Genomic DNA, 13,256 nt, shown 5'->3' on the forward strand with positions numbered 1-13,256 from the left:
CCAGAAAGGACACAAATTGACCACAAAATGGTCAAAAAAAAGACACAAAATGACCAGAAAAGACACAGAATGACCAGGAAAGACACAAAATGGCCAGAAAAGACACTCAATTACCAATAAAAGACACAAATTGACCACAAAAGGATAAAAAAAAGACACAAAATGACCAAAAAAAGACACAAAATGACCAAAAAAGACACAAAATGACCAAAAAAAGAAAATTGAATTGATTAATTGAACAAAAAGACTAAAACACATTAACACATGACCACTTTAACACAGTGGAGACAGAGCTGACTTCCAAAATGATTTGGCGAAGAATGTGTGTGTGTGTGTGTGTGTGTGTGTGTGTGTGTGTGTGTGTGTGTGTGTGTGTGTGTGTGTGTGTGTGTGTGTGTGTGTGTGTTCAATGTTTACACAGGCAAATTGCTAAGAAAAAAATGACTTGTACTTCAAATATCCATAATCTCCAAAACACATATTTGGTTTACAGGTTGCAGTGTTAACTGTGTAGGATAATTTACTTTGATGCTTTATTGATGCAGAACAGGTTGGATATGCAGCAGCAACAGGTTTGACCTTAAAATCAGAATTATACTTTTTTTTCAAACACGTCTCCAACCTTAAACGGCAGCCTGTACAAATGCCCTTTATTGAGGTTTTTGAGTTTTGAACCTAAGTGAAGTGGGCTGAAGCTGCTCCAGCTGTAGTCCTGCATGTTAAACAGGACAGAGCAGATTATTGGTACCTTCTGTCTTTGTCTCTGTAGGTCCCAGAGACTTTCTGGGTTGGCAGCAGGAACTAAAGGTCACTGGAAGGCGGCACGGACTGTCCTGTCACTGAGCGGCTGGGTGGGACGGAAGTTGTCCCCCAACATCCCGTCGTTCCCCTCTAGTAGCTCCGCCCCTTTGACATGTGACCGCAGCCGGCGAAACTCCTCGATCTGCAGGAGAGGAAAGATTTTTTACTCTACACCAGTAGTTCTCAACCTTTTTGAGTCTCGACCCCCAATTTAACATGCATGTTGTCCGCGACCCCCGCTCACTGAACACAATCTCACACGCACAGTTCAGATCACCAAAATGACCACAAAAAGACACAAAATGACTATAAAAAGACACAAAATGACTAAAAAAAGAAACAAAGTGATCAAAAAAAGACACAAAATGACCGAAAAAAGACACAAAATGACCAAAAAAAGACATAAATGACCAAAAAAGACACAAAATGACCAACAAAAAGACACAAAATTACCAAAAAAGACACAAAATAACAAGAAAAGACACAAATTGACCAAAAAAGACACAAAATGACCAAAAAAAGGAAACAAAATGACCAAAAAAAGACACAAAATCACCAAAAAAAAGACGCAAAATCACCAAAAAAAAACACAAAATCACCAAAAAAGACACAAAATCTCCAAAAAGACTAAAACACATGAATACTTTAACACAGTGGAGACAGAGTTGACTTCTAAAATATAATATTTTATTATATTGAACTAAGATTCAGTAATAACTTGTTTCTCTGTAAGTTTTCATATGTCCCATACTCTTGAATGCACCATAGCCGTTCCAACTACTGAATGCACCAGACCTTTGTGTGAATTGCCGTGCTGTGAATGTTAGTTTTCTCTCGATACGGCAGTGGATGGATTGTGATTTCTTTGCTTTTTCCCAACATTCACCTATACCTCTCTGGTTTATTGCTCCCAGTCATGGCTGACATCTATTTCTCTGTCCTCAGCTCCACGTTTAGCTCCACATTTGGTCTTTCTGTTTACTTCCCCGGCAACTTACAAACAGTAGTACAGCAAGGAAAAGGTAGACTCCGATTGGCTGTTGTCACGCACATTTCTGACATGTTTGATCGAATAAATCTGCTCACAGCTGATCACCCTAATCCACCTGAAATTTGTCACAATTACTAATAGCAGAACAAAAGTCACAGATTTAAAAGATTTAAAGTGGCAAATCTGTGCGAAAAAAGTTGCAGATTTACGAGAAAAAAGTGGGAAAAAAGCTACTTTTTTCTCCCAGATTCACCACTTTAACCCTTAATAGGACACTCATTGAAATACTTGCAAATTCCAAATTTCAACCCTAGAGAATATTGGAGGATATTACATACAGCCAGAATGTGTAAAAAAAAAAACATACGAAAATAATATTTTGAGAAAAAAGTTTCCGAGATTAAAGTGGCAAATCTACGAGAAAAAAATGTGCAGATTTATGAGATTTAAAGTGGTGAATCTGGGAGAAAAAAGTTGCTTTTTTTCCCCACTTTTTTCTCGTAAATCTGCAACTTTTTTTGCGCAGATTTGCCACTTTAAATCTCTTAAATCTGTGACTTTTTTTCTTCTAGGTTTGCCACTTTAATCTGGTAAATTTGCAACGTTTTTCTCGAAATATTACCTGACTAATAGCAACCATATAGAAGTACTCCATATAACTTGAAAAAGCTGGTTAAAAGCTTTGAGTAAAAAGGAAAAAGTATAATTTTGACCCATGTAGCGTCTCTAATGACAAAGAAAGAGCCTGTAATGATTAAATGACAGTGTGGGAATTAAGTATCATAATCTGAAGACAGCTGAGACTTTTCATAGCTGTGAAAACTCTCGTAAAGAGAAAACATTTGCTTAAAGAAAGCAGCAGATGGATGGACAAACAAGCATGTGTTTACCCGGCAACAGAGATGAGCTTTTGACGGATACAGTGGTCTACATCTTGTTGTTTTTTTTAGACCAAAATGTGACAGAAAGGTTCTATAATCTGACTTCCTGTGCACCAACTGCAGATATGATCACCTCATGCACGTGGACTGTACGGTGGCAAGCCAAAACAAATATGACAACAGTTGCTCTGCTGCATTGTTGGCTCACAGACGAAGGATTTATAGCTCACTGTCAAAGTGCAAAACTTGTCGGCATAGAAACGCATGATTACCTGCACTGTGCACACACACACTCTCTTTCAGTCATTATAGCCGGATGTTGGAGGTGTTTGTAGTCTCGGTAAACAGGACATTTAACACTTCTGCTGTTGTTCCTGCTGATCCAGCAGTGGGAGCATGGCTTTAACATGACAAATATGGACATAAATACAGCCAGCAGTTGCAGTGGCTGTGACAAAAAGCTCATAAATTATTAAATAAATCACTCAGTTGAAGACATACAGACATGATGCACAAATGCACATAGAAATAATAGGATAAAAGACGGTTGTTATACTGTAACACCAGAACTTTAAGTGTTTTTCAGTGACAGTTCTCTGTACAACTGCAGAAAGGAACTGTTAATACACTGTCAAAAAAATCTGTTTAATTTACGGTAAAATACCGGCAGCTGTGGTTGCCAAAACATCACCGTACAAACACAGTGAGTGGATTTTCTACTGTAAATTGAAATGTAAATATCAGCAAAAACTGTCATTTAGACTCAGTAGTCTAGTTTATTTTAAGGGCAAGTGTGTCCTTGTGACATTATGGTATTTCTCCATTAATTTTACCTGAAAATGTTTATATTTTTACACTAAAAATATGTTTTTTCTACAGTTTTTCAAAAGTTTTGTACTATTCCTTGTTTGTTCTTGCTATTTTTAATTTAACGCCCTATTTCTTATGCAATTTGACCTGACAGTGTTTTACTGTAATTTCTTCAAACTTTTTTTTTACAGTGTAGCTCATTTGGCATACTTTTAATGGTGCCAATTTGACTGCATGAAAACAAATATAGGCTCCAGAAATGAGAGTTGTAGCCAGGTTGTAGCTACCATCTGGCCAATCATAAAAACGTTTCTAATGGCTGAAACTGGATGTTTAAATCAAGTCCCTGTGCAGATATTGTAGCTGGAATGTCATAAAGTCATCCACATTAGTATGGATACCACCTGAGGCTGGAGGACAGCAGGAAGACATTCTTTCTCTTAGCATTTCAAAGGGTCAGCATGCCAGAGAGCAGCAAGGACCAAGACTGAATAAATGTCAGAGGACAAACCAGCATCTTCCTTCATAACGACCTGCTGGAAGAGAGCATGAGTCACGTTTTAACCTACTGAAGACTATGTGAAGGCTCATTGATTGGCAGGGGTGTAGAACCTGATAATGTAATAACTTCCTGATAATATAATAAAGTGCATTTCCCAATAATGTAGTACACTTTTTACCAATAATGTAATAAAGTATAACATTTTCATTCATTTTATTAAGGTATTTTTTAAAATCTTTTTATTTTTTTTATTTTTTTAATGAGCATACTTGGCATCCTGTGTTTATTTATGTATTGGTATTATTAGCATAATTGTTAATGTTTCTGTTTCTCTGCTTTTTTGCCTCCCTATATATTATTATATATTATTATAATACTATGTTTTTTGTTTTGTTTTGTATTTATTTTTCTTTTGTGGTTCTTTGTTCTAATGTACCCTTTAAAAAAACAAAAATGTGGAAATCAGCTGTGGAATAAGTTATGTCTTGTACTGATGCTTATGAATGCTAATTTCCAATAAAAAAATATATAAAGGAAAAAATAAAGTATAACATTAATGGGAGGTTATTACATTATCAGGTTAGCCTTCATTTCCCAAGTCCTGATAATGTAATAATTCCCCAATATTGTAATAATTTAACAGCAGACCACCCATTACTTGGGTTCAAGTGGTGATACTGTGTATCAACTCTAGCTCAAGAGCTCTAGCGCCACCAACAGGTCAAAGTTGAATGTTTATTCACTTTTGACCCGTTCATCCGTTTTTCACAAACGAATTATCCATGACAACCGAATGATTCAACAGCTTCTTGAAATCTAAAGGTGCTTGGTGTTATACTTTATTACATTATTGGACTTTGTTTTACCTGCAGCTGTGAGACGGTGAGAGGGTAGCGGTAGAGGATCCAGGTCACGTTCTCACTGCAGGGCGGCGTGGTCAGAGATCCTTCATACACCCAGTAGTCTCTCAGTAAAGGGTCTGAGGGCACAGAAACATTTCATTTGAAATGCAAATTTAACCCAAATTTACTAGATTAAAGTGCAAACCTACAAGAAAAAAAGGTGCAGATTTCAGAGATTTAAAGTGGAAAATCTGTGCGAAAATTCACAGATTTACGAGAAAAAAGTGGGAAAAAAACAACTTTTTTCTCCCAGATTCACCACTTTAACCCTTAATAGGACACTCATTGAAATACTTGCAAATTCCAAATTTCAACCCTAGAGAATATTGGAGGATATTACATACTGCCAGAATGTGTAAAAAAAACATACGAAAATAACATTTTGAGAAAAAAGTTTACGAGATTAAAGTGGCAAATCTACGAGAAAAAAATGCACAGATTTATGAGATTTAAAGTGGTGAATCTGGGAGAAAAAAGTTGCTTTTTTCCCAATTTTTTCTTGTAAATCTGCAACTTTTTTTGCACAGATTTGCCACTTTAAATCTCTTAAATCTGCGACTTTTTTTCTTGTAGATTTGCCACTTTAATCTAGTAAATTTGCAACTAAATTAACAACGTTCTGTGACTCGTCATTTTCTGTGACCTGTAGCTGTGCAACACTGATTTTGCCTTCAGCTAATGGCAGGTGCAGGAAAAAACAAACAATTTGTTTGTATTTGATTTGACCAAATAGAAATTGCCAGATGTCATGTCCACTGTGTTGTTTTACTGGAGCTTCTCTGCAGCCCAGCAGTGAGGCGCAATAATAGCAGACAGGCTCACTGAACGTCACAGAGCAGAATTTTAGTTTATTAAAAAAATTACCCTCAGTGCAAAAAATGTTCTTTTCCTAAAAAGTGCTATAAAAATATTATTTAGGAATATTAATCCACATGTTTTAAATGATAAAAAAACACAAAATATGTAATATTTTCCATATACTAAGTGCAAACTGGAATTCTTTTTGGGGGAACAACATTGATTTATATGCATTATTATTTTTTGAGCAATATGAGTTTATTTAAAAAAAGATATGACACCTTTTACTCTCAGTAAAAAAAATATATTTTCCCTAAAAGTGCTATAAAATATTATATATTAATATTTTTTTCACTTTCACAGCATTAAATCTTTTAACCAACTTCAGTCCTGATCATAACTACAAATGTACATGAACTTCTTAAATAATTTTCACACTTTAATGCCCCTTTAGGACAATTAACCCACATGTTTTAAATGACACACAAAATATGTAATTTTTTTTTTTTTTTTTTTTTTTTGGGGGGGGGGGGGGGGGGGGGTATTATTACACCCTTGGATATGTCAATAATTGACAACCACATTGATTTTAATGCATTATTATTTTTATTTTTTTGTTTAAGTTTATTAAATAAATACGCCACCTTTCCCCTTGGTGCAAAAAAAGTTTTTTTCCTAAAAAGTGCTATAACAATGTTATTATTATGAATTTAAAAAACTGAAATTCTTGCAAAATTTTGTCCCACTCATTATTACAGGGAAAATTAGTGAGTATTTTTAATGAAAAAGTGCAAAAAATGTACTGAGGGGCACACAAGGGAGTATTTTTACACACTTTACAATGTGTCTGAAGGAGGATTAAAAGATAAACAGATATTAAGGATTAATTAATTGATAAGAGGATAGTAGAGTCAACTATGAACTCAAAATTTCAAGGCAACAAACTTCCATAAAATTTCAAGTTGGACAATTAAACAAAATATTTTCAGTTTTGTTTTTGAGTTTGCTCAACTCTGAATTCAGATTTTTGTCAACTCAACTGTAAGTTGTACTAACTTATAATTTTACATTGTAATAACTTTTAATCCTTACTTCTGCTAACTTCTGCAATGTGCTGAATTGGCACGATTGTAACGCCGCTATGAAATGTCAGCTAATGTTGCAACCACAATTTTGAGTTAGCATTGATACGCTAATGGCTACTCTTGTAGCTGTAACAAGCAGCGCCACTAGCATCAGTTAGCCATTAGCATCAGTTAGCCGCTAGCTTTCGCTAATGACCTACTTTCCCAACAAAGAAATAAGAGTTATCAGAACTATTGTCCCTTGTTGTGAACCCCAACTTAAAGATATAAGTAACAACAACTCACCAACTTGTTTTTGAGCAGACAACTGGCTTCCTTTGTTGTGCTAACTTACATTATTGCCCTAAATGTCAATCATTTATATTTCCAAGTTTTACCAACTTAAATCACTGTTTTAGGCCAAAAAATACAAGTTGGCTTTTTTGCAGTGTTAAAACTCTTCTTCCTCAGGCCTTCATATATCCATTTTGCATTTGAAATGACACAGGGTTTTTCCTGCTCACCTGGTAACAGCGTGTTGGGGTTGAAGCAGGGGATAATCTTGTTCTTGCCCTAATGGTAAAACAGCAACACAACACAAGTTATTATATTAATGTAAGTGTAATTATCTTTATCTGATCTAATAAATTGTCACCTTGTACTGCAGGTCTTGCAGCACCTCAGTGATGGCCTTCAGACCCAGATGCTCCTTACCAACCTGATAAAAACAAAGACATTTCAGCTTTCAGCAGGACCTTATTATGTAAAGGGCCAATGTTACACTGTAACAAATTGCTGTAAGAAAACAGCCAAATTGTAACAGTAACTTACTGTTTTCCATTAAAAAGGTATTATACTGTAGAAAACAATGCATCCTGGGCAATATAGGTAGTTTGCCGTTTCCCATAAAATACTGTAATATACCGTAAATAGCATTGCATTCTGGGAGTTGTGGTAGAATCAACAGCAGAGAGGATGAGAAAATACAGAAAGCTGCTGTATTTCTAGAGCAGCTGTTCTCAACCTTGGGGTCGGGACCCCAATTGGGGTCGCGAGATGATTTCTGGGGGTCGCCAAATCATTTTGGAAGTCAGCTCTGTCTCCACTGTGTTAAAGTGTTCATGTGTTAATGTGTTTTAGTCTTTTTGGTCTTTTTTTTTTTTGGTCATTTTGTCTTTTTTTGATCATTTTCTGGTCAATTTGTGTGTTTTTGGTAATTTTGTTTCCCTTTTTTGGTAATTTTGTTTCCTTTTTTTGGTAATGTTGTGTCTTTTTTTTGTCATTTTGTGTCTTTTCTGGTCATTTTTTTTCTTTTTTGTGTCATTTTGTGTCTTTTTTGGGTCATTTTGAGTCTTTTCTGGTCATTTTGAGTCTTTTTTGGTCATTTTGTTTCCTTTTTTTGGTCATTTTGTTTCTTTTTTTGGGTGATCTGAACTGTGCGTGTGAGATTGTGTTCAGTGAGTGGGGGTCGCGGACAAAATGCATGTTAAATTGGGGGTCGCGACTCAAAAAGGTTGAGAACTACTGATCTAGAGGAGACATGGTGTTTCCTTTCTTGGAACGTCCATTTTAATCCTGCATTTCTTGAGCAAATCACAGGGTGAGTTGAACTGTTTTATTTGTTAGATGATGTTTGCAGTATCAGTATTTTATTGTCAAATCAAGGAGATACAGGATTGTTCTGTAATTCAGTATGTGGTTTTATCACAGTAACAAACTGTACAATTAACAGTAGAATGCTGGAAACCCTGCTGCCAGTATTCTACTGTTAATTTACAAGATAATTGTTTACAGTGTGTCATTAACTATATTAAAGACGTCATCAGTGTTTTAAGAAGATCTCAGTTCATATCTGCTGTATTCTTACAGGATCCGAGCAGGAAGTAGAAGCTAAAAGAGCCGTCAGAAACAGGACGTGTGAGGTGGACTGTGTTCAGAGCGGCGGAGGCCTCAGGAGGTCAGGCCGTCTGGGAGAAACAACAAGGAGCTGGACTGACTCACATCCCTCCCCACACTGTTTTTATTATCTCAGGTTTGATAAAGTTTCATTAAACTGATGTAAAAAGTTCCCACATTGTTTTCCTTCCAGGGAAACTGACGAGTGTTTCACTGGAAAAGTAATGAGGTAGTTTGAGTCAGACAGTTTCATAGGAATTTTCCAACCAGTCATACATATAATCACTGATAATGTAACTAAGTACATTTAAGTACTCAACTATTGGTACAATTTTAAGTACAATTTTGAGGTACTTGTACTTTACTTGAGTATTTCCTTTTTATGTAACTTTATACTTCTACTTCACTACATTTTCTGTCAAGATTTAACATAAAAAACTGATCAATTTAAAGTGATTAGACTTTTTTTTTCATTTAAACCTCATAATAGTATATTAAGTAGTTAAAATGAGCCCTATCTTGAGAAAAATAAACACAAACAATGATCCACTATTATATTTCTTAACATATAAACATGCTTAATCATTTTGAATTGATCAAATTTTTCATGTTCAATTTTCAGGTCAAGACTTAACATAAAAACATCATCAATTAAATAATAAATTTAACCTCATAACAGTATATTAAGTAGTTAATATGAGCCCTGTCATTACAAAATTAAAGCACTTACATAAATGCACCAATAATAATAATCTAATAATATATTTGGAATATATAAAACAATCTGAGTGGGTCCATTTTGCAAAACGAGTACTTTTATTTTGTATTTTAAGTACATTTTGATGCTGATACTTTTGTACTTTTACTTCAGTAAGTTATGAATGCAGGACTTTCACTGTAGTGGAGTAATTTCACAGCGTGGTATTAGTACTTTTACTGCAGTAAAGGATCTGAATACTTCCACCACTGCTATAATATCACACAGGATGGTTGAGATAATCTGGAATGAAGCTGCTCGCCCATGTAGAAAAACAACACTTACAATCCCAGGAAGGGAAAACACTTTAAGGTCACTGACGTGCTGAAAAGTCAATATTTTTTTAAAAACTGAGGGCCGTGGAGGTGGGATGGCTGCAGAAACTTTCGTAATCTTTTTACAAAAATATTCTATCAGCACACAAGTTGTTGTTTTTTTAATTTCCCACACACATCTTGTAGGACTCAAATGTATTCTGTTTAACAGTTTATGTGAGATGCACAGTATATTATGTCATACAAAGGAGAATTAAGCACTGATTTAGCAATTTATTTAACTTTTTTTTCTCTCTGTAAAAACCTCTTAATATGACACACAAACATATGTAGCAGGTAAAGTACTCCGACATTCTACTTCAGTAAAAGTAGCGACACCACAGTGTAGAAATACTCTAAAATTATATTATTATATTATGATTCAACCACTGAAACTCATTTTTCTGTTCAGGAATGCAAGTAAATAACTATAATTTAATATCTTAATTAAAAAATAATAATGTGCTTTACTATTTTTACTTTTTTTTTGTAAAACAGTAAATTTGAAAATTCATGGCTAACAATAATAATTATATTTGAGCATTAAAAATATAATTTTGGTTAAAGAGCTTCTACGTACTGCTGTATAAACTATTACAGAAACGTAAAAAATGATTTTTGGTCATTTCTAATGCTGTTCATTTAGGACAGCTGTGGCTAAAACGTGTGGTCTACTTAATTTGTTAACCCTTTATCAGGCAAAGAACTATATTTGGTAACTTCAGGTAATATTTTGAGAAAAAAAGTTGCAAATCTACGAGAAAAAAAGTCAGAGTGAAATTTGGAATTTGCAAGTATTTCAATGAGTGTCCTATTAAGGGTTAAAGTGGTGAATCTGGGATAAAATAGTTGCTTTTTTCCAACTTTTTTCTCGTAAATCTGCAACATTTTTCGCACAGATTTGCCACACTGAAAAAAGAAATAGTTGAACCAACTTAATTGAATTGTTTCATTTGGTAACATCTAAATGAATTAAGTTCTTTCAAATTAATTTAAACTTATTAAATTAATTAACTTAATTCATTTAGGTGTTACCAAATGAAACAATTCAATTAAGTTGGTTCTTTTTTCAGTGCACTTTAAATCTCTTAAATCTGCGACTTTCTTTCTTGTAGATTTGCCACTTTAATCTAGTAAATTTGCAACTTTTTTCTCGAAATATTACCTGAAGTTACCAAATATAGTTCTTTGCCTGATAAAGGGTTAAGCACTGTATATTTTGTAAAATGTGAATAAAGCGATAATGTTGAGGAACACTGAGCTCTTCTCTGGATGTTTACCTGCACAAAAAGAGCGATGATGAGGATCCCATTCTTCTTCCCCAGAGCATCCTCCAAAGTGTTGAACAAAGTGCTGTTCCAGTGGATCAGATGGAGCTACAGACAGACAGACAGACAACAGAACACAAGCTGTATGTGAAAGGTCTCTGTTATAAACAGGTGTAAGGAACAGCAGCAAGTCAGAGAGAAAGAAAGCACCAGCTGGAGGTGACTGAGGGCTTTCTGTCTGGGCTCTTATGTCGAGTTAATAGTCTAGACGGAATTGTCCAAAAAGTGAAAGTGTGGAGCATTTATGGGTACAAGTCAGGAACCGGCCTACTTTACTTATTTCAAGGGTGCTGAATCCAAAAAAATGGTTCCCAAGCGAAATTTTTAGTTTTTGACCTTCTCATTTGCATATCAAAATGGCGGCAGTTGGTCTTTGGACCATTTTCCCGAAGTTCTTTTGTAAGTAGGCAATCAAGATGAGGAAATTAAGTTTCTGGATCTATAGTCTAGAGTCAGAGCAAGGATATAGTGGAGGCTCAGTGTCTTTTTTATGTATATTTATATATATGCAAAATACCAACTTTTAAGGTGAAATTAAGCATTATTTGTGTGGTTTTTTTAAAGCCGACATAAATATTCAATCAATATCACTTTTAAATGTTCCAGTTGGTATTTTGCATATATATATACATAAAAAAGACACTGAGCCTCCACTATATCCTTGCTCTGACTCTAGACTATAGATCCAGAAACTTAATTTCCTCATCTTTGATTGGCTACTTACAAAAAAACTAAGGGGAAATGGTCCAATGACTGAGCAAGATGGGCAATTTGGCCATTTGATACAAATTAGAAGGTCAAAAACTCAAAATTTCGCTTAGGAACCATTTTTTTTGGACTCAGCACCCTTGAGATATGTAAGGTAGGCCGGTTCCTGACTTGTACCCATAAATGCTCCTCACTTCTTATAGAAGGCCTTTATTCTGAAATCTGTCTGGACTATAATGTGAACATGGAGAAAGGAAAAACTTCTGTCTGCCTCCTTAGTTTCAGTTCAGACCCATGGAGCATTGAGTTAAAAAAAAACAGGTCAAGAGCTGTCTTGATATCTAAATATAGTAGCTGAAATACTTTTAATATATAATCTAATATATGACCGTTAAAAACAGTCACTTTTGAAACAAGTTTAGCCCAGTTTTAAAAGATAACACATATATATTTTTGGTGTGTGATTATGAAGAGCCGTATGGGCCATAATTCATTCTTCCCTCTCACATACACAAAAAAATCTGTATTTTATGTGAATGTGAGAGGTAAAACTGAATGTGAGAGGTATTTTCTGTGAAAAGTTGGGTGTACTCAAAATTTCAAGGCAACAAACTTCGATAAAATTTTAAGTTGGACAATTAAACTAAATATTTAAAGTTTTGTTTTTGAGTTTGCTCAACTCTGAATTTCTCTGGCACGATTGTAACGCCGCTATGAAACGTCAGCTAATGTGACCACAATTTTGAGTTAGCATTGATACGCTAATGGCTACTCTTGCTAGCATCAGTTAGCCGCTAGCATCAGTTAGCCGCTAGCTTTCGCTAATGACTGAATTTCACAACAGAGAAATAAGAGTTATCAGAACTATTGTCCCTTGTTGTGAACCCCAACTTAAAGATATAAGAAACAACAACTCACCAACCTTGGGTGTTCTGAAAGGCGCTTATAAATAAAATGGATTATTATTATTATTATTATTAATATTATTATTATTATTATTATTATTATCATCATCATTAGGTGAGCAGACAGAGGACCAGTTAAATTAAACATTAAAAATGTTTGTTTGATGTGCCTCGTTCTAATTATAGTAAAAACATTTTAAAAAATGTTTTAAAAACTTGTCTGCCATGCTGGAATACAGTGTAACAAGACACGAGTACTCTTTAGAGCTTATCAATTCATTTTTTGAGATTGTGTAAATTATTCTTATTCTGTTCTAAAAGTTACAAAAACAATATTTGGGTGACATGTCAGGCTAAGTTTTACTATTCACTGTAAAACTTTTAGAGTCGTACCTTTACACTTTGACCTTATGAATGAATCAAAGAAGAGATGCACCAAGTGTTATTAACTCTTGGCATTTTCATGGTTTCAGCTTGGACCTGATATTTAATGGGGTCAGAGGTCAGTGCTGGGACAGGCCGACTGCAGAGAGAAAATAATTCTGACCTTTAAAGAATGATTTCCAGAAATACACAAGAATACAGTTACAACTGTATAC

At 34.7% G+C, this 13,256-nt stretch overlaps 1 protein-coding gene across 2 annotated transcripts in view; it reads right to left on the reverse strand.

Annotated features, from left to right (window-relative positions):
- Positions 1-753: 753 nt before the first annotated feature.
- The window catches only part of ca8 (carbonic anhydrase VIII), a 23,784-nt gene continuing 11,281 nt past the window's right edge, over positions 754-13,256 (reverse strand). For both annotated transcript variants that reach the window (XM_059343975.1, XM_059343974.1), the window contains exons 4-8: positions 10,997-11,092; positions 7,405-7,467; positions 7,274-7,322; positions 4,852-4,964; positions 754-943 (exon numbers count right to left, since the gene is read on the reverse strand). In XM_059343975.1, coding sequence (XP_059199958.1) covers positions 809-943; positions 4,852-4,964; positions 7,274-7,322; positions 7,405-7,467; positions 10,997-11,092 — 456 coding nt within the window. In that variant the 3' untranslated portion in view covers positions 754-808. The remainder of the gene's footprint in view (positions 944-4,851; positions 4,965-7,273; positions 7,323-7,404; positions 7,468-10,996; positions 11,093-13,256) is intronic.

This window comes from Centropristis striata, chromosome 11 (genome assembly GCF_030273125.1).
Source record: "Centropristis striata isolate RG_2023a ecotype Rhode Island chromosome 11, C.striata_1.0, whole genome shotgun sequence".
Taxonomy (NCBI): Eukaryota; Metazoa; Chordata; class Actinopteri; order Perciformes; family Serranidae; genus Centropristis; species Centropristis striata.